Raw genomic sequence first — 21,748 nt, forward strand, 5'->3', positions numbered from 1 at the left:
TGGTACAAAATTGACTTTGGGTAGTATGAGTGTTAGCAGTGTGTTTAAGGGATATAGATTCATATAACTTCCGTATATGGCGCTGCGGAGGCTTCCCCCAGACTAGTACCATTGTTAACATCCATAGAAAAGCACACTATTGAAGAATAGAAGCAAATCAGTATACCAAAACACCATCCATGCGCCACTGCTTCCTCAATTAACGTATACATTAAAAACAGTCTTTGACAGTCTTTGACAGTGCCCTCGTCATCAGGACGCCGCTCCCCGCTGTCGCCTCCTTCCGCGTCGGCGGCGCTGTTGCCTCACAAGGGATCATGGGACACCAAACAGCACCGCGGCAGACAGCTGGCAGGAGCACCGTGGCGGACAGCCCTGCGCCGGGAGCCGAGCCGAGCCGAGCCGAGCCGGGCCGGCTGTCACCCGCTCCGCACAGCCCTTTAAACGCGAGCTGTATAGCATGGCCGGTGTTTGTGCTCTTACTGGGCCTTCGTGTAAGCTATGAAGTTGTGTCCTGCTACTTCCGCATAGTGCCATGGCAGACATCATAGCGATCAGCTCCGGCAGCGAGGAGGACTCGGACGTGGAGGTGCTCAGTATTTTGAGAGGCTCGGATGACGGTGAGAGGACCCCCGAGCTCCCCGCGGCACGCACTGCTCCGGTAAGCCCGGCTTGTGTTTCTCTTCATTCCCCCTGCGCTGCCATTGATCCGCTGTAGCCCCGCAGTGCCCGGGCTGGGGTCACGCATGCGTCAGAGGTCACGCGTGCGACGTGACAACAACAACAACAACAACAACAACAATAATGATTGTTATTATAGATCTGCATCCCCTGGTCCGTTGTTGTACAGGAACAGCGCATACATGTCTTGGTAAGAGGTCAGATGAGTGCAGGGTCGTGGGTTCAGTCTAATCGTGTGAGTAAGGTGGCCTCTGTGCAGCAGCTGTCAGTCGCTCTGCATTATAATAATAACAGCCGCGTTCTCGCACCCGCGGTTTTCAAACCCTGCTGCCATTGCAGGTGCAATCACGTGTTCATTTGAACGCGTCTGCGCTCTGCGCCGAGAGGTGGGTGTTTACATCGCTTTAATGCCTGTTGCATATTAGTATTATGAAGTGAATTATTAATCAATCAGTGACCTTACCCATTACTTAGAGAAAAAAAAAAGGTCGTTAGATAATGAATACGTTGTTTTTGTCCAAATGACAAGGATTAAATGATTTACAATATACTATATTCACTGTAATATGTATAATTTAACTGCTGTATCAGATTCAATAATATGGTTTTGATGACAGAAACTCACCTAAATTCCTGAAGGATTTTTTTTTTTTTTGTGGACAATTTGAAGTCTGTAGATCTAGCTATATAGGCTACTGTATTTTTCTGGCGTTTTAACCATGACTAAAGTTAAAATTCGAGTGATCATCTCTCTGAATGTCTCTTATGATGCCCACAATGCACCAAATGTCATTGAATGACCTGTTTTCCTTAAAAGCGAAACCGTGTCATTTGAAAATATTTTGAAATGTTGTTTTGTAGACAACTCCAAGAAAGGAAGGGTAGTGTGTTTAAATGAGTCCTCTTATGGCTAACAAGCGCTTATTTGTCTTTGGGTTGCATGTTTGGGTTTGTCTGCAACAAAAATACCTCAATGCTGTATTTTTAAATTTAATTAAATTAATGTATGTACTGGGTTTTTCTCAGATTCAGATATTTAAAGTACATTTCTGTAAACATCATATAGAGTATACAGTTTAGAAATACAAATATATTAAATTACTGTGATTTGCCCTGTAGTTCATTGTAGTTAATCTGCAAGAAAACACACATGCTTTTTCATTTTAATGCTTTCAATAATTACGTTACTTATATTTGTAGCTACTAACAAAAAACATGTCTTTCTTGTGTTTTGTGCTTTCCTTAAGCCTTTGATCGATTTAACAGATTATTCCCATCCGTGGGCTTTTACAAAACGGAAAGGAGGAACTGTGGAACTGGTTGACCTGAGTGAGAGCAGTCCTGAGAAGTCCGATGCAGGACCACAGTGTTTGAAGGTGGAGGAGAGGAACGGGATCCTAGATGAGTTAACGAGCGAGAAGACAATGGAAGACCTCGACATTCCCTCGGTACGATCCCTCAGTGAACTTCTGGAGTCAGACATGTCCTCCCCTACTCTCCCTCAGTACAGCTTCCTGGACGAGTTGCCGTTTGATTTGCCGCACCCGGAGTGGTGTTCTGCTACCAGCATACAGTGGGAGGAGGAAAAGAAGGAGGAGATTGAGCATATAGGTGAGCACACCCCAAACTACTCCGGTGGCTCTGCATCTCTGGGCAGTCGTACCCCATGCTACTCCAGCGATGGAGACATGGCTGTGTTTTCAGATGATATGGAAGAAGGACAAGGGGAGGGCGCCTACCAACATAATGAGCCCTACCATACCAAACAACTATTTAACCCACAACCTGCTTATCACGAACCAGTCCTGGAAACAGTTTCTGCAGAGTCTTATGGAAGCCTGCAAATCGATGAGGGTCAACCTGAGAGGCCCTGCTCCGGAAGCAGTGATAGCATGTGGACATGCTTATATGAGCTCACCGGAAACAAGACGCCTTCTCCAAAGCAAGATGAGTTGCAGGAGAATGTAAAACAGGATTGTCCTGAATCAACCTTCCTCGCCAGTCCTCCTGCTGATGAGCAGAAAGTTGGAGAACCAAGTAGCCCGACCTCCACTGAGATTCTAGCTGGCGATTCCCCTGACTGGCTTCAGGAGGATGTGGACCTGACCTTGGATAGCCCCAGTAGTTTATTCGCCACTGATGGGATAGACCAGGTCTTTGACTCTTGTGGTAGCCATTCAAGTAGGAGTCCTCAGCCGAGCCCAAAGCTGGAGGAAAGTAGGAGTGTCGAGCTGTCCGACACTGAGTCAGAACAGGGTGTGAGGGGTGTCAAGCGAAAAGAGCGCTGCTATGTTTCCCGAAGTGGGCTGAAAAAGTTGAAGCTGCTCACAGGATTGCCTGTCCAAGACCTCTATCCTGGGAGAATGGCAGGTGATGTTCAGGGAGAGGAGGTAGGATGAGCACATTTAGCATTTTCTTTAGTTCTGCATCTGTTCTAATTTAAAAACTATAAAACTGAAGAATTTTGCATTATTTTTTGATTACCAGAAATTATTTCATGGTCTTTTGGGCTACTGTACCTCCTGTATGCCAGTACACGGTACGGTTTCAAATTGCCCTAAGGAAAAATGAAAGGTCTTCTATCATGGAATATATTCTAATGATCATATTTATTTGATGGTGTTGCAGGAGGATTGTGATCTCAGTCAGTCTGAGGATGAGGAGGACTCTGGCAAGCCAGAGCCGATGTCTCTCCGGAGTCTGCGTCTTGTCCACACCACGATGGAGGAGAACTACCCTGAGGGCACCTTGCAGTTTCTGTTTGACTTCCTTCATCCCCGCTTTTACCCGCCTCGTGATATCGTCTCCCATGTTCTCCGAAACCTCCTGCTGGACTCAGACTGCCAAATCTTGGCGACTGAGGCCTACAACCTAATTATGAAGATCCAGCAGTGAGTAAACATGCCTTTTTTTTGGTGCCTTGGGGAAGGGTTTCTGAATTCTAATCTTTAGCAACCAGTGTCTCTAGTTTTCTTTAACCAAACCCTTAATTGTTTAGAATTATTAACTGTTTTCCTTAGCTTTACTTTTTACTTTATTCTGTTGAGTCCTTGGTTCCTGAAAGTGGCTACCTTTCATGTTATTGTTCAGTCAGTGAGAAAAGAGCAACCGTTTATTAAAAGTTTGACTGGAAAATCATTCTGTTCACTCAATCTAAGCGCTCCCATAAGTGTACTCGAGTTGAATTCCAGACCCTTGATTCTTGAAACGGCTCACCTAAGTGCCCAGTACTTGATATGGGGTTAATTCTATATTCCAGGGCCAATTGAAATGAGTTTAGCTTAAACAATGTTCTTACCAAGCAAATTAGACAGTGTGTGTGATTTATTCTATGTGATGAAGCAATCTGGAGAGACAGTGGTCCCCCAAGTCTAGCAAACCCTGCCTTGAGATATTGTTGCTTTCTATCTCAGGTCAAACCCAGCTGTATGTGTTCACAGGGAAATTATATCCAGTAAGATTGGCACAAGCTTTGTTTTGTAGTTTTACTAGATATCCAGTGAATTAAATGGTTTGTGTTTCCTGTTGTAGGTTACATCCAGCTAAGCTGAGTACAGTACAGTGGGACTGGGAGCTTCTAACATCTGTAATGGATGAAAAGGTAGGACCCACCCTGCCAATTATTATCCAGCTTGGCTGATTCAAATCCCTTTTCATTTGCTCATACCTGGAGTCTGAAAAAGCCTCTGAAGTGCTTTGAAATTTTAAACCACTTTCAACATCTATGAAGGCTACTATATTCTTTTTTTTTTTTTACCCAGTGTTTTACAATTTGTCTCTTAGGAACGTGTGAAAAAGCCAGTTCCCGCTGTTCTATGCATGTTTCTGACCTATGTAGTCCAAACCTTGGAGGATGACTTCCATAGGAGGTTGGCAATGCAGGAACTACACCGCTCCATCGCCAAGGCCACGCTCTCTTGCGATAGGAAGTTTCCACACGTCAGGTGCGCAGACACTTCCATTGTGAGATCGGTGAAAGCAACACTGGGATACGATACCAACAATGATGTTCAATTGAAGATCCAGTACACAGCATAACGTTCTTATATTTGGGCTCATTTTTTCTTTCTTACCCCCACAGAGATGTGGTGAATTGGCTTATAACCGCTGTCATAAATGCCTCCAACGAGTCGGAGATCAAGGAACCGACCAATGAAGGGGATAAATGGAGGAAACGGGAAAGAGATGACAATCTAAAGTAAGACATTACTGGTTTTATAAAATGGGAGGTGGGAAAATGTCAACAATGGCTTCTGGAAGGTACTGGGTAAATAAACCAACAAACATTAAAAGTAATGACCCAAAGTTTCCTTTATGTATTTAGTACATAAAGGATGAAGGCCATTCTGGTTTGTAATCTTTAAAATCCTAAATCAATGCGCACTTTTTGAAAATAATGTAGTTTCTCTGATGCATGGAACTGATTACACAATCTGAACCCATCTCCTGTCGTCCTCTGCAGGATAGCGTTTCTTCTCCAGAAGATGCTGGCCCTGGCCATAGAGGTGGACCGCTCCCCGACCTGCAGCTCCAGTAAAGTCTCCCTTGAAATGTTCCACACACTCATTAGCATTGTTCCCCACCGACGCCACAGGTCAGCACACATTAAAAATCTGTAACAATGTAGAACCGATACACAGTTAACTGTTGGGTTAAATTCTGCATTCATCTCTCCTGCTCCTAGATTACTGCTGCTGAAGACCATGGAGAGCAAGTTACTGCAGTGCAAACTGGCTGAGCTGTTGCTGGACCATGCCTGCCCACAAAAAACAAAGATGCCCATGTCCCTGAATCTCCTGCTTCACTTCTTCCAAAACACAACCCTCCCTTCAGATCCTACAGTAGGTGTTTCCTGACTCTGGCACACTGTGACCCATTGCAATGCAGCCTTTGACTGACCTGCATGGTTGTCTTCCTGATCATGTTTTCCCTTTTCCCCCAGGATGGCATTGCAGACCAGTGGCGACGGTGGAATGAACTTCTGCATCTGCTGTTCATGCTGTTCGTCAGCTATGGGGAGGTAACCGCTGGTAAGGAAGCTGACACTCTCTGGAAGGGTTTCTGCCTGGGCGTGTTGTCACTGGACTGCTGTGACCCTGTCGTGTGTCCTGTCCCCCCAGCTCACCTGAGATGCTCCGTCACTGAGCGCACCAGCACCAGCACACTGCCCATCGTCACAGAGCACGACAAGATCAGCCTGCGTGCCGTGCAGGATGCCACGCGGGGGTTTCACAGCCGAGTGTCCGACGCCCTGGGCGCGCCTATGAATTCACAACTGGAGGAGCGTACAGCTCTCTTCCAGTCTCTCTTAATGGAAGTCGTTTTTAAGGATAGTTAATGCTTGCTTTTAAAGTTTTAATATGAGAAGGGAGACTGACCTCTAATGGGGAAATTGTATATTTTTGTACCACTAATTAAAACTTCATACACAAGAATACATTTTGCAGAGCAGACTCAGATGGCTGCATATCAAATCTACTGGCTGTTTCTCCCTCAAGGCAGGAAAGTCTTGAAGTGAGCAAACCCCCCCGCCCTCATTTGGCTATATTTAAATAAACACACAAGCAGATCTTCCCCTACAGTATAAATGAGAATAGTCATGTTAGGATTTAATTTATTTGGACATCACAAACATCTCATACAATTTCAAAAACCAAATATGAAAATAAGTGAGCACTTAAGACAAAACTGCACTAGTTACAGTCCAAATTAAAAGGTTAATGCCACAATGTCTTATCCTTCAGAGTACTATGTGCATCACAACTATCTACCACTTATATATACACAAAACTAATTTCAAATGGTAGACAGGAGATCCCTCTAAAATCGATTTGGGTGATGCTGAAGACAACCAATAAATGAAATTATTTTAGCTACCCCACCTAACCTAAATAATAGATGGAAGCAGACCACATTGTAGCCCTGACTAAGCATTTCATTACAGTCATTGTTACAAGCATCAGCATAATTACTCTTCCAGTTAAACGGGTCTGTGGGGGAAATGGGAACATGAGCGAGTGGTCCACCACCATGCAGAGGAACGGCTACACTGAGAGACTACCACTCAATCAATGTGCTGCTGGCTGCACTACCTCGCTATTAATGAGAGGGTTCCGACCATTCAATTAGGTCACTTGTCACACAAAAAAAGTCACATTGTAAAGGGAGAAATAAATACTTTATTTTTACTTTGGTGATCTATAATGCTTCCTAGAAGAGATCTAAATGATGAATCCTTTTCAGATTGACAAGGAATGAAATGGGAATTATGACAAAGCACCAGGGTTGGGGTAACACCTTTTGTGTCGAGGGTGGGTATCCAAGCAGTTCCTGGAGGGGTGTTTGAGGGGAGCAGCAGGCCTGCGTGACTGTTCAGAGGGAATGTTGCTAGAAGCCAGAAGGGGTGAGCACATTCATGTCTCGAGGCTTGAGTTTGTGCGAGCGGGGAGCTTGCCTCCTGCCCTCCATGCCCGGGACATCCATCGTGGGTGGTTTCAGGTTGGCGGGGTCTTCGGCCATCCGGGTGGCTTGTGCTTTCATTAGCTCCATGGGGGTCGGCTTCTGAGCGCCCCGGTACGCCTGCAGGGCATACCCTCCTGCAAGAACAGTGACACTCCATTACCATGTATGTTTATGGAGACCCTAGAAAGCAACTAACACAAGCACTGGACACCAGTCAAAAGGTGGACTAACTCTTATGGCATTAGTGGAAAACCAAATTTCCATCAGTTATTTTTAAACACCTTTAAATGCAGAAATGAAACATATACATTGTCTTTATCAGCTCCCATGAAATATACTGGAATTTACCATTTAAACTGTTATTTACATTGAAAGTGCTCTACCATGTTACTGCACAGTGTCATGTCTGAGGTTTTAAATTCGGGTCCATTTAAATACATGACAAATGCTTCTTGCCCCAAAACTACAACAGACTGATTCAGGCACATCGTAGTAGGGTTTTAAACTGAACAGATCCAATGTCATACCTGGGTCAGTGGTAGATTTCTGCACAACCGGTCGAGGCCCAAAGATGCTCCACTTGTCGGTTTCCCCTCCGCCCATGTCTACACTGGAATTGGCACTGCCGAACTCAGAACTGGTGAGGGATGTTGTCGAGCCCTGGCTGAACCAGCCCCTGAGCATCAAGTAGAAGAATAGCAGACAGAACAGTACATTTCATAATCTTGGGACAAGGTGTTTTGCAAATAACATCACATTTCAATACAAACGTGGGTTGAAAATGCACGTGAGGGTTTGTACCTGCGTTTCTGTTTTGGAGAGGTTTGGGGGGTCCCACTGGGGGTAGACTGTGCTGATGATGCTTGCTTGTCCTCTTTGGAATCCCCACTCTGCATCTTCAGCTTCTGCTCTCACGCACAATAGAATACAAATGTGTTAAGATGGGACTGATGGCATTTGGGAAATGTAAACAGGTCACACAAAATATTTAAAACCATCTAAAAATTAGGCATTGCTAGAGCAAGCTCCTGTGTTCAGAATAATTGGGAAACTTGGCAGGTGTATCCTAATGACAAAGATAGAGATTAAACTCTGACATAGGCAGGCCAATCATCATAAATAAACTCTAGTGATCATATGTGCACACACCTTGATTAATTCCTGCCAGTACAGATTATGTGCAAGGAATGAGATGCAATCTTCCACCCATAATTGCTAGTCTATTCCAAACACGATTTAAGCAGGTGAGTGCCTTGCAGACGCACAAAGACTGTTTCCCCCTTATATTTTGACAGTGCCACATATGCATCCAGATTTAAAAAGGTATTCAACATAGTTCTGACAGTCTGTCTCTACACATTCAAATATAGCAGGGGTGATGAATAAATTATACAAGAGCTATAGGTCTACCTCAAAATACCGCAAATGTAAACAAAAAAAATATCCTAAAATATCTTAGTCCGTAAACATTCAAGATATTAATTTGGGCAAAAGGTAGTTTTGTGAAACAAAATAAGGAATGCAATTTTAAAGTTTGTTGTTTTAGAGACAACCAAAGAAAAATACACAGAGGTGCAGAATATGCATAGTACAATGTGCTTTAATGATTTATTTAAACTGTTTTAAAAAGGTCTAATTTATAGATTTGTATTTTTGTAAAACTATATAATATTTGATAGTAAAAGGAAAATTACAATTTATAATAAAATTGGACTCTGAAATGCAGTTTAAAGATCCTGACAGCCACAGTATTGTTTGTTAGAGAGAATGGGTGGTTAGCAGTATTGGACTTGAAAGTACCAGAGAAAAATACATTGTATCCTATGCCTATAGTGTAAAGAGTCAGAATATAACTGGCACAAGTTAAACATAGGAGGAAAATAAATACTGAAAAAATACAAATCTCATACAATTACTCATTAAATACACATACATCATACTGCTTCTAACCATGATCATGGATGGAAAATCGCAGTTGATTTATTAACAGATACCGATATACATAACCAGATATGAAAAAGCACACCTCTACATTTCTGTTTAAATGTACATAATGGCACATAGGGTGTAGATCTAAAGACATTGAAATAAGCATGTTCCAGAACAAAGGCACAATGCACTATTTTCCTGTCATGCATCATTAAGAAAATCTACAACTAGACGAACAGTAACTGCTCACAGTGTACAGAACTAGCCCTATCCCCAGATAAATGAGCCACTTAAGCCCCAGGCTTCACCAACAGACTAGGCCTCGACCATAATTGTAAACCCTTCACATTGTATTGCATAAAACAATGTTTTCCCCGCACAGAACATGCAATATAGATCTATAAATCAAATTATTTGAAAAATAAACCTTTTAATATGCATATTTTCCTCCATGTGATGCCAGATTGCCATCCTCTTAGTGCTCATGTTTTCTTTCTTTTTTGTGCTGTTTTTCAGCTAAGCCACTGAAATGGCCTACAGATCACATGTCCCCGAGCTGATCTGGGATTGGCTGCTGCTTTTCAAAGCAGACCTGCCTCCTTCCACGGGGTTGCCTGGTTACCAGCACTAGCCTCTTACACCCACTTGCTCAGGCTTTGCAGAACTAAAACACACAGCCATTGTACAGATGTCACACGACTTGTACTGCTCGCACGCTGGAGTACAGTTTTTAATGCGTTTAGTGGAGTTTATATTTATATTATACTTAATAAGATGCAGGCAAAAACTGCATACTTGGAAATTCGTCTTAAAAAAACACTATAAAACATACTATAGCATTGCAAAGCATAAACTGACTTTTTGAGTGTGAGACTAGTCCTCATCGCTAGTCCTGCAGAGGCACAGGGTCTACAGGGTTTCAGATCCCTTGAGCCCCTACAGTAGTTGTTTAAATTAACCAATTATTGACTCAATCAATCAAGTTTTGCAGGGCTGTGGCTCTTCAAGACCAAGAGTGATGAGCGCTGACGAGGTCAATTAATGTGTGTTAGTTTCCTCCCACCCAAAAAAGTAAGGACACAAGGAAGGCTTACCTAAGCAGCTTGCCTTATTCCCAATTCGCAACTGGCAAGTAGCCCTTATATATAAGGGATAAACCACTTCGAGACGTGCAGTTCTTGGGATATACATGTTGCTGGAAAGAAATTCTTGCGACAGGAGTTTCAGTCAACCAGCTTTATGTACGGATGAATTCACGCGGAGACCCTGCTTCTGGTTTGGACCGCACAGATTTCCTGGTTACAAGCAGGTCTATTACCCACCAGAAGAGGCCTTCTACACAGGGAGAGGGCGGTCCTCTGTCTTCCCATTGGGGTAGACAGTGATACCGAAGGAAAACCACCAATAATAAAATACAGTTTTGCATAATAGTGACTGCCTGGGAAAATTCCACAACTTGCTCAATTCTCAAACTAGAACCTTTTATCTCAGCCCAGGATATAGGAGCTACTCAGCCCCTGGTATAAAGGTCTTGTTTCCACCTAATTCAGCATGTTCTCAGTTCACAAGACACTGAACAAAAGGACAGTGTGCTCCTTGCACGTAACTTAAGTTATTCTAACACACAAAATAAAGGAAATGATTACACATATTAAAGAAAAGTGATCATTCATATTAACCCTTCACCACTTCTAGGGATGGTTACCACCGCAGGCATGGTATACATCCATCAGACCGCATGGCCTTTTGAGATTTATACCTTACAGATACATAGCCTACACATTATACCAGAATCTGGTATATTAAACCATTTTAAACAGGAATGCATGCACAAAATAATCTGTTACCATCACTAAGAGGTACTATAAATGCATTATCTTAATTCTGTTAGTATGTAATTGTAATATATACAGCTATTAGGCATCTGACACAGTATGTTCAATTTTAAAGTTATTCTCAATTTTGTATGGGTTGTGGCTCACTTTTTCTCCCTATGGGTAGTGCCTTTTTGGATTTCAAAAGGAGGTTATGTACAAACGCGACATAGTTACGGCCTGGACTGCCTTCAGGCTAGCCTGGTGTCTACAAGCAAAAGGTATTGCAGTGGATAAGCCGATTTAAGTGAATTGTATCTTATTAATATTGTTTCAATATAAATATAGGCCTAGCAACCATGTCAGGTTTTACCTTTTTGAGCAGTAAGGCTACATTTTAAATGCTCTGCCGTGACTCAGGGAGTGACTGTCTTGCAACACTAATAATTTGATTCCTGCAGCGAACAGCATCTCTGTTCATTCCAGAGAGAAAGGGGGAGGAAATGTATGTATATAACTTTAAATATCTGAATCGAGTCGGTTCATTATTTTACATCGTATTTTAAATAAGAAATAATATTGAACAATGGGGGGAAAAAAAATCACAAAACATTTTACTTAAACGAACATATTAATAATCAAATTAATGTAATATATAGCAGTACAGGTAGCCTATAGCAATATTCAAAACATAGCAAAATAAACATCAACACTGTTTCGCCAACATAGACGGTCCACTTTAAGTACATTATAAATATTTAAATTATAGCACTGGAAACACTGGTTTTTCATTACAATAAAGCACTTCAAATTTGAATGTGTGTGTACCAGAGAGAGTAAAGATTTCTTTAATGTGAATTTATTGCTTGACAATATGCATTTTAGCTGGTGTTCTGTTCATCTTGTTATAGATCTATGTAGGATGTAAATTAAATGGATAATTTTAATCTCCTTATTTAGATCTTTCTTGTGTTCGCAGTAGGAAAATCAATCGCCACATCCATTGACACCAGCCTAAATTAAACACCTTTGAGAGAAGGGACCTTTTCTTCTGTACTTCTGTACCGTTTTCCCTGTTCAAAAACAAACCTATCACAATGTGTATGAACTCACTTCACTGAATATAGCGTTACTGGACACTCACTACCTCAGAGTAAATCATCCCATTTTAACCGTCACTGACAAATAATTTACTTTATTATAAACTAAATAACACTTTGACCGCTAATCGCAGAGTACAAATCAGACCTCGGTGTGCGTTTATCAGTAAGCTTGTAACGGTATGCGAGTATGATCCGACTCGACTTTTCTTGAATTGTGTTAGTCACTCATTAATTCTGCTTTGAGATCCTGTTGATACATATCTGAGGTGAAGTGCCTGCTACACAACCTGAATTCGTTGGACCTTTTATCAGACTGAACGCGACCAAGAAATGTGTTGATCTGTCTGATGTTAGGACCCACGTTGACAGCCCACTGACTGGCAAATTGGCGATCTTTTGGGAAGGGGAATAATTTGACTTCTTCCTCCTCATCTTGATGATGATATTTGGCTGTTTGACGGTGTCCACTGTGTTGTGTGCAGCCAAAATCCATACAGTGTGTCATGTTTTAACACCCCAGCAGCTGTCAGTGTCAGACAGACAGCCAGCCTCACTGCACTAATGTATACATGAATCTTTTAAAACATGCAGATTACATGCAGAAAATATTTACATTTCTAACTCTTCATTTATGGTGTTTTAGATTTTATGAAAATATTTTAAATCGCATAAAAATGCAGGCACAGCACATTGTGTACAAATATGTAATTATATGCCTTAGACTTACGAATATCATAATGTGCTAGTATTATTTGTATTATTCATTTAAAAGAAAAAGGCCAAAGCCTGGATTACAAAGATGTTTTACTCCCCCCACTAATTGGTTGTAAATTAGAAAGTTCAATCATGTTGCCTTTTCTACTCGAGAGGGAAACTGTCAATACAGAGGGATCCATTTGTGACTAGCGGATGGGTCAAAATTTTGATTGCTTAGTTCCTTACCCTTACTGTGAATGGAAAAGTCTGCACTTTGTGCTTTTTACATATATAAATGTACTCATTGAGTGTACACTGAGTTGATGTTATTGGAATTCTTTGAATGCTAAATTCATAAACTGCAGGTGACTGAAAGTGTCAATTCATTCCTTATTGTTTTTCTCAATGGACAAAGTTTTTTTCCTAATGAAGTGTGGACATGGTGGCAAGGAGAGTGAGTCACCCAACGTAAACAAAAAACTTTACCCTCATCCATTTAACATTTATTTTTAATCGGTATTGTTTTTTATTTCACTATGCAATATGCAGAGAATCAGAGTATTCCCAAACACACAGGCCACACAGGCCAGTGTGGGGCTATTGGGGACCCCTGCCCTAGCGTATACTTTACAAAATAGATTTGTATTGCTTATGTATTGATCAAACAAGAGTGGAAACCAGCTATAATAACAGGTGCTGGTCCTTAACGGTTCGTCAGTGCCGATACTCACATGCAGCGCTTCGGCCACCCGGTGGTAGCGCGTCTCCTCAGCAGTCAGCCCCTTGTGGGGAGTGTAGCCGGCGTCAGTCAAGCCTGCCTGCTGCTCAAAGCGCTGGATGCTCTCCTGTGTCTGCTCTGAAAGAACACAAGTTCATGAGCCACATTGGAGAGAAATAGCTGATGCACAAAAAAGTCCTTCTCAATCCCATCCACTTAAATCCCTTAACTGGACCCCATTCCATTCCCTCCAAATCCTTCTTGCCAGCTCTTGGACTGACATGGAAAAATGCAAATCTCTCCAACAAGAATAACATTTAAAAACACACCAATGTAATCATTTTAAATGAGAAGCCTGAAAGAATTAGTATACAAATAACATTTCCAAAATATTAGAAGAATAACTATGATGTAAAGCTGGATACATTCTGGTGAACTTTACATTTTAAATGATTTGTTTGCCATGTTATTATATAAATACAACGTACCCTTGCTGTTAAAGGCACCATAACCCCTTTAAAATGTAGCATTAACCTTAAACTGGGGAGGAAAGAAACAGACCAAGACATACTGAGCATTGCCACCCACTGCTATCAAAATATTCCCAGAAAACTGTGATGTTAAGCTAATAAGTAACATTTGTCCTTCAGATACATATTGTAGGCTGTAGTTACAGATGAAGAGAAGTGAAAAATGTACGTATATACATGTTTTTTTACAGGGCTTCGGAGCTGTAGGGTTTTGTCCGGAGCTGGAGCAAAAATTTTCTTTCAAAAATTCTTTCAAAAATATTCATGTGGAAAGTCTCACATGCTATGGAAATGTTGGAAATCAAATTTTTTGGTTTTCTTGAACCTGCATTTTTATAAATCTGACAAAACAATCAGGAATTAGAACATTTAAGTTTATTACAAAGTATTACTATTTTATGTTTGACCATTTTATGTTTAATTTTAATGGCTCTTTTGTTTTTTCTTTTTCATCTGTCATAGTATTCAAGCATTTGATGAATGTAATGCAGGTGGAAAATGGCAGAATGAAGTTTCAGGCAGAATGAATGAATGCCTGCTGAGTTGATCTATCCCGAAATAAAAACTTACTTGTGATGAGAGAGTTCATAATGATGGACGTGGCTTTAGCCTTCACTACAGGAATCGGTGGCTTAGCGGCAGCTTGGGTCAACAGGGCTCCGGATTCCTCTCCTACCTAAAATATAATAATTAGATTCAATTATTACAGTTATTAGACCTTACACCTCAAGCTTCTCAAAGCTGATTAAAAAAAGGTGAATAGGAGAAAATGCTAGAAATACCTCAGACAATTGCTGGAATTTCCTCTCTGGAATGAGGGGTTTCCTCCACAGTACATTGGTGCTGATGTCAGAAGGTGGGGGTGTCAAGGGTACCTCCAGGGCATCATCGTAACTGAACGCACGGCGGGTCATGCCAATCGGGAGGGACATCTGCCCAAGAAGCCCTTCTGAGGTGCCTGATTCCAGGGCTACACACACACACACACACACACACAAAACATTTACTGCCTGGACAGAGAAATCTCTAAACTGTTCTTCTTCAATACACAGAACAAGTTTTACATCTCAAAGTGTTCTTTTGTAGGATCTAGGAAAGAGTCCTGGCACAAGACAACATATTCTCTCAAATTGTTCCCCCTCTTATGTACATAATATAGACTGTATTACACTGTCATTGCAAACATTACCATTACTGACAAAGACACAAACATGAAAATGCTTCTGTGCCATCACCTTCAATAGTAACAGGCACTTAGCTTTGAGGAAGACCACTGTCTCACCTGGCATATCAGTTGGTCTGGATGCCATGGCTGCGACGAAGACCCCGCTGAAGCAGATGAATAAGGGTGCCAAACAAACCCTTATGAAATTTACCTAAGATGAACACATCAATTTCAACTTAAAAGACTTAAATCACAGTTTACATTTTATACAAGCAAGCATTTAACACACACTTAAATTATATATATATATATATATATATATATATATATATATATATATATATATATATAGATAGACAGACACAGATTTGTAATATTTACTTTTAGCCTACCCACATAAAGTAAGTGAGGTAATAAATAACATTAATTTCACATGTGATAGTTGCTGTTCTTCAAGCAGTTTTACCTGCCTCTTCTTATAATAGATTGTTCTCTATACACAGGTTTTATTTAGTGTTAAAATAAACCACCAGTGGAAAATCAGATTTCATATTTATAATCTCAACAATGGAACCAAAAAGATAAGATCTACAAACAGAAAAAATATGCACTATTAGTTAAGACACAAATCTAAAGAACACATTGTAAGTTAAGTAGTTAAAACTACAGTGCAGCATGAAGTGTTGTGCGAGATATGGACAGCCTAGACTAATGAATAATCAGGGTTCAGGTTACAGAGGTGGTGTAACGGCCCCTTAAGTCACTTATTAACAGGGCAGACAGCCAATGCTTGTTATCTTCATGTCAATAACATCAATGGTTGGAGTTTCCTTTTAGATACACAGAGGGTCATGCCCCATGAACTCGAACTTGAAGCTCCACTTACCGAACTGGTAAAAATGGAGTTATCCCTGCAGGAGGAGTTGATGATGATGATCCAGACGACGAGGAGGGGCCTGTTGCCAGAGCATTGTGAGGGAGCCGCGGACCACAGGGATGGAAAGATGAGCTGGGGGGAAAGACCGAACAGCAACGTCAGCCTGTCTCACGAAACAGCTCAGGGAGACAACACAGGTATCTGTATACAGTACTGGACTGTAATGCAACATCTACGAAATGCATTACTGATCAAATACATGACCTAACCATAGTTCATAGCAATACTTTACTTTTCTTACTTTATCACAAATGTGTTACAGAAAAAAGCATGCATGGACAGTGCCTCACCCTACTTAATGCAAATTTAAGTTAAAAGCTGCAAACCAAGGTGCTGGGTGTGAAAACGGCTCTCTGAACAACTTGGTGGGAACAACTGATAATGCATGTGGATCATATTTGAATCATCCGTTTTCTAGATCAGCAGAGAGGGCAACTCATCATGTAGAAAGTGATGTGTCACGGATAGCAGAGAGTACCCTGGCGTGAGTGCTGCCAGATATAAGTTGATATATCCAGAAATGGCTGAGGTGGGGGGGTTGTTCACCTCGAGTTTAATCAATCATTCATAGACACTTGTATCTCAAACGAATACGTAGGCCTATACTTTGCGATCATGCATGAAGTGTGTGCCACCTTGTTTGTTTAATGTGAAAACATAACTAATATTAATATTCTATAATGAAATGTTATATTAAAGCTTTTGGTGCACACAAGTTATAAATAGCTGCCTTAATAGCAGGTGCATGTTAATATAAATCATGATAACGTTTCTTGACTTGAATACCCAGACGACTGGATTAAAAGAAATACCATGCATTTCCACAAACATTACATTCTCGTCATCCCCGACATTGCCAACGACACTGTTAAACTCAGTATCCGAGGCCGGGTGCTCCGGGTCTGGAGTCAAGCGGCCTAATGAATCACAGCAATAACAACCCGTTACATGAATCAATACCATACAAACAAGTGCAACATACGTGACGCTGTCCACTAACCTGGCGGTCTGCACCCAAGCGTTTTAAGGTTAACAATCCAGATTAGAGACGTTTTTCATCCGCACACTGAAGTCGCCCTTTTTAGTGTACTGCGAACAACAATAATGGTGATGATGCTGGCCGGCCATGACTTCCACAAAGAAGCGACAGCGGGCCATTGCAAGCGCAGCTCTCGCGAGATTACACGCGCACGCACGACGGGGACGAGACAGGGGGCGTGGCTGCGCGGAGGCGGACGGACATGGTGGGCTGTGAGGTGGGCGTTCAACTGCAGGGACTTGGAAAAAGGTATTCGTGCATGTGTGTATAGGCTGATTTGTAAGTATGTTTATATAGAGCATCTTTGATTATCTAGATTCCAAAAATATTTTATATCTATGGTTGCATCATACCACTACAGAGCATGTCTAATAGTAATTTCGGAAGCTTACTTGGTTTAAAATTATATAAGGATTAGCATATGCTATAATGACTTCCTGGTGCACTATTTCAGATTTTCCTTTTTTTTTGTTTCAGTATAAAACGAATACAACATTTTAAACTAAACATATTTTCCATTGTGTATGCCACTTGGTTTGGTCTTGTTTTTGAAAGTAGTTCAAAGAACATACTATACTTAAAATCTCTTAAACACCAAAAATGCAAAAGTATGATTCCCTTTCAGAATCTGAAGTCAGAAAGCAGCTTTGAATCCCTCTTCTAGGTGAAATCAGGACATTTTGAACTCTCATATTGAACTTTCTATCTAGGACAAATGCACTGTCATATTTTGATAGTCCATATTATAATGAACAAAAACATAAATGCACATAAATGTTTTGTACATTCCACCTACTCCAAGCAGTGTGGAGATGGCTGTGGAGTAAGGAGCATGGAATAGACATGACAGACAGACAGACCCTCTTCAGGATTGTAAAAGACATGCTTTCTGTCAGCGAGATGCAAAAGGTGGAGCACCTCTATCTGCAGCCCCTTGAAAACCCAGTTGCTGTAAGGTTAGTGCAGTATATCAGAGGGGAAGCTAAGAATCAGTCAATTAGGAATTTGGGGGGGATTTCTGTCTGTCATGCTGTTATGTTCTATTCACACTTACCATATCCTCACTTTTCAAAAAATGGTTTCTGACATTCTATAGTAGAAAAACATGTATTCAATTAATTGCAGATACATGAAATTCATGACCTACCTAGAAAGACTTTACAGTCGCAGCTTTAGAGAGGACATGCCAACCCGGGATAATGACATGAACAATTATGTGGAGGCAGCCATGCAGCTCCGAAAGGACAAGATCCTACAGAGGACAAAGGCATTAAATTTGCCCCAGCTGTTTGACCTCCTAACAACACATGTGGAAGCCTACTATGAGGCGCATGTGACGGATGTTGCACTTGGCTGCTGGGACGCATTCCAGCGGTTCGAGATTCCTTGCCCAGGGATGCAACATCAAAGCATCTGACATCCAACAGGTGAAGTAGACTAAGCGTGTGTAACTGTACAGTATATGGTTTAAAATATGACTCTCAGAGGGGTCAGACAACCTCAAGTGTTGTTGCTGACTATCAGCATGTCATAAGTGACCAAGAATGGGTTTAGTTAAATGTACAATTATTTTAAAAAGCTGTGTGATGTAGCAAAACTGCAAAAGGTTTAAAACAGTGAATTCCATTTTGAGTGTCACTGAGACTCTCTCTCCCTTTTATTTTACATCTTATAATATGCCTATTCATTCTCTCCAAAGAGACTCTACCTGATTTTCCAGCCAGTCAGCTCATCAGGAACATGGTCAAGGGCATGATGAGGCTGAGCCAAGATGACTACTTCAGTCGGGTTGGTGGCAATGGCAAGGAAATACAGAGAGTTAAAAACAAACCCCTCCCTCTTGCTGTCAGCTTTTCTTTTTTTGGGCAAAACAAGCAGCTTAGCAGCCTAGAGAGCTACCTCTCTGAGAAGAGCAGCCCGATGTCCAGGTCCAATGATCCCCTGTCAACCCACAGCAGTTGCTTGCAGGAACTCAAAGGCAGGGTCAAAGAGGCGTCAGACTGCTGGACGACCAAAGCTACAATCCAATGGTCCTGAGCACCCCTACTGTTCAGCAAAGCAATCTGAAGAGCAACCATGGTTGGTCACCATTGACTGTCCAATTATGTTGCTCTCATCAAAAATGAACCACCGCCCCTGTAAATAGTGACAGTTCATTGAGTATTCATTTGTATTTTGTTTTAGAATTTTCTTTTTAAATGTTAAACCACACATTTGATAATTTGTTGTTTGTTTTTCTGTGTTCCAGGACCCCCTTGTAAATGAGGCCCCTGTCTCAATAGGTACATTTCCTGGTGAAATGATCAATAAACAAATAAATACATAAATAAATGTTACTCAGTGACGTTGTGTTGAATTTATATGTAGCTGAAATTAACTACTTAACTAAATTAAGACACTTAGGGACCATGCACAGTTAGTTTGCTGCTTTCAGTTCGTTGCAATTGACACACATGGACTAAACACGATTTACATTCTGTAAACAAAAACACTCCCAAATCGAATTCCCGGGGCAGATGACGATCTGAAACAAAATACAAGCTAAATTCCTGCGTTTTATCAGATAATGTCTCATGTTTACATATGTTTATAAGGAAAGCTGATTTACAAAGTTATATGACGTTCAAATACTGTTAACACATAAGCAAAAACTGTATGGGATGTAAGATTTATAAAGCGCACTAACTTTAAATATGAAGGACCTCATAATACATACATACATACATATTAACGGCCTTTTTTAAATGTACTCTTGTGTCAGGCCTTTGCTTTTGAGGCAGTCAGAATCTATCCAATCAGCGCTCACCAGCGGTTGACCAATGACGTGGCTGTACTGGGCTAGAACACGCCCCTAGCAACAGTGGTGCGTCTCATAACATGACCACTGACAGGTGAAGTGAATAACACTGATAATCTCGTTATCATGGCACCTGTCAGTGTGTGGGATATATTAGGCAGCAAGTGAACATTTTGTCCTCAAAGTTGATGTGTTTGAAGCAGGAAAAATGGGCAAGCGTAAGGATCTGAGCAACTTTGACAAGGGCCAAATTGTGATGGCTAGACGACTGGGTCAGAGCATCTCCAAAACTGCAGCTCTTGTGGGGTGTTCCCGGTCTGCAGTGGTCAGTACCTATCAAAAGTGCTCCAAGGAAGGAAAAGCGGTGAACCGGCGACAGGGTCATGGGCTCATTGATGCACATGGGGAGCGAAGGCTGGCCCGTGTGGTCCGATCCAACAGACAAGATACTGTAGCTCAAATTGCTGAAAAAGTGAATGCTGGTTCTGATAGAAAGGTGTCAGAACACACAGTGCATCGCAGTTTGTTGCGTATGGGGCTGCGTAGCCGCAGACCAGTCAGGGTGCCCATGCTGACCCCTGTCCACTGCCGAAAGCGCCTACAATGGGCACGTGAGCATCAGAACTGGACCACAGAGCAATGGAAGAAGGTGGCCTGGTCTGATGAATCACGAGTTCAAGGTGTTGACTTGGCCTCCAAATTCCGCAGATCTTAATCCAATCGAGCATCTGTGGGATGTGCTGGCCAAACAAGTCCAACCCATGGAGGCCCCACCTCGCAACTTACAGGACTTAAAGGATCTGCTGCTAACGTCTTGGTGCCAGATCACCAGAGCACACCTTCAGAGGTCATAATGTTATGGCTGATCGGTGTATTTTTGTTATTATTCAAGATTTTAACAGTGGCATACAAAAAAACTAAAATATAGCAAAGCGTATAATGACAACTTATGATTTTTTTCAGCTATATTATAACCATGAATGCTTTGGTTTTATCTCACTGAAATGACCAAGGGTTCTATAGAGATAGCGAATAGCAGAGGGGAAAAAGGGGCATCCCAAGCTAGTGTAACTGAAATCTATACAGGATTATTATATAGGATTAGTATACAGAGCTTTAATTGTGTCTGCAAAACCTTTACCAAATCCAAATGCCTGAAGTACAACAAAAAGATACCCCCACTTCACCGTATCGACAGCCTTCTCAGCATCAACTGAAACAACCATGGCAGATGTTCTACGTTTGTGAATATGGTGCATAATATTAAGTAAACGTTGAACATTATTTGACAGTTGGCATTTTAAGATAAAACTGGTCTGATCCTCTTGACTTATCGCACCCTCCAAACTTTTTGCCAATACTTTGCAGTCTGCATTCCAGCAGGTCTTTATCTTATTTATGAATAACTGATATACAGTACTGTGCAAAAGTTTTAGGCAGGCGTGAAAAAATGCTGTAAAGTAAGAATGCTTTAAAAAAAAAAGACATGTTAAAATATATTTATCAATGAACTAAATGCAAAGTGAGTGAACAGAAGAAAAATCTACATCAAATCCATATTTGGTGTGAACACCCTTTGCCTTCAAAACAGCATCAATTCTTCTAGGTACACGTGCACACAGTTTTTGAAGGAACTCGGCAGGTAGGTTGACCCAAACATCTTGGAGAACTAACCACAGGATTTAGTTTTAGGATTTAGATGTGGATTTAGGCAGCCTCAGTTGCTTCTTTGACTTTGACTTTAAACAACCAGTGCAATGAAAACTAAGGTGGTGAAAGATGAGCTCAAAATGCATGATAAATAGTCACGTTAAATAATCATGTCACTGTTTCACACACACGTCATCCTGAATGACAAGGAAAGGATTGACTGCTCT

General features: G+C 41.4%; 2 protein-coding genes and 1 long non-coding RNA gene across 3 annotated transcripts; 2 read left to right on the top strand and 1 right to left on the bottom strand.

Annotated features, from left to right (window-relative positions):
* The first annotated feature begins 296 nt into the window (after positions 1-296).
* simc1 (SUMO interacting motifs containing 1) lies at positions 297-6,869 on the top strand. Its single transcript, XM_066716809.1, has 10 exons — positions 297-661; positions 1,929-3,071; positions 3,310-3,572; positions 4,213-4,282; positions 4,465-4,625; positions 4,763-4,879; positions 5,144-5,275; positions 5,366-5,522; positions 5,624-5,711; positions 5,802-6,869. The coding sequence occupies exons 1-10, from the start codon at positions 536-538 to the stop codon at positions 6,017-6,019; spliced, it is 2,475 nt and encodes an 824-aa protein (XP_066572906.1). The 5' UTR covers positions 297-535; the 3' UTR covers positions 6,020-6,869.
* kiaa1191 (KIAA1191 ortholog) lies at positions 6,279-17,200 on the bottom strand. The gene is made up of 9 exons (XM_066716810.1): positions 17,036-17,200; positions 15,985-16,107; positions 15,216-15,309; positions 14,716-14,903; positions 14,504-14,609; positions 13,417-13,541; positions 7,945-8,048; positions 7,671-7,819; positions 6,279-7,277 (listed from the first exon to the last, which is right to left on the bottom strand). The coding sequence occupies exons 3-9, from the start codon at positions 15,241-15,243 to the stop codon at positions 7,069-7,071; spliced, it is 909 nt and encodes a 302-aa protein (XP_066572907.1). The 5' UTR covers positions 15,244-15,309; positions 15,985-16,107; positions 17,036-17,200; the 3' UTR covers positions 6,279-7,068.
* Positions 17,201-17,252: 52 nt separating this feature from the next.
* LOC136762783 (uncharacterized) lies at positions 17,253-19,410 on the top strand. Its single transcript, XR_010820896.1, has 3 exons — positions 17,253-17,323; positions 17,877-18,501; positions 18,774-19,410. It is a non-coding gene; the product is annotated as an uncharacterized LOC136762783 (long non-coding RNA).
* The last annotated feature ends 2,338 nt before the right edge of the window (positions 19,411-21,748 follow it).

Source organism: Amia ocellicauda, chromosome 11 (assembly GCF_036373705.1).
Source record: "Amia ocellicauda isolate fAmiCal2 chromosome 11, fAmiCal2.hap1, whole genome shotgun sequence".
Lineage (NCBI taxonomy): Eukaryota > Metazoa > Chordata > Actinopteri > Amiiformes > Amiidae > Amia > Amia ocellicauda.

What these genes read in the sequence shown, in the direction of transcription:
- kiaa1191 (XM_066716810.1), bottom strand. Translation starts at nt 15,243, where the DNA reads ATGGCATCCAGACCAACTGATATGCCAG. An exon ending in GGGTGGCCGAAGCGCTGCAT is followed by an intron (nt 8,049 to 13,416) that starts GTGAGTATCGGC and finishes GCGTGAGAGCAG; the next exon opens with AAGCTGAAGATGCAGAGTGG. An exon ending in TCTCCAAAACAGAAACGCAG is followed by an intron (nt 7,820 to 7,944) that starts GTACAAACCCTC and finishes CTTGATGCTCAG; the next exon opens with GGGCTGGTTCAGCCAGGGCT.
- simc1 (XM_066716809.1), top strand. Translation starts at nt 536, where the DNA reads ATGGCAGACATCATAGCGATCAGCTCCGGCAGCGAGGAGGACTCGGAC. An exon ending in AGGAAGTTTCCACACGTCAG is followed by an intron (nt 4,626 to 4,762) that starts GTGCGCAGACAC and finishes TTACCCCCACAG; the next exon opens with AGATGTGGTGAATTGGCTTA. An exon ending in GTTCCCCACCGACGCCACAG is followed by an intron (nt 5,276 to 5,365) that starts GTCAGCACACAT and finishes TCCTGCTCCTAG; the next exon opens with ATTACTGCTGCTGAAGACCA.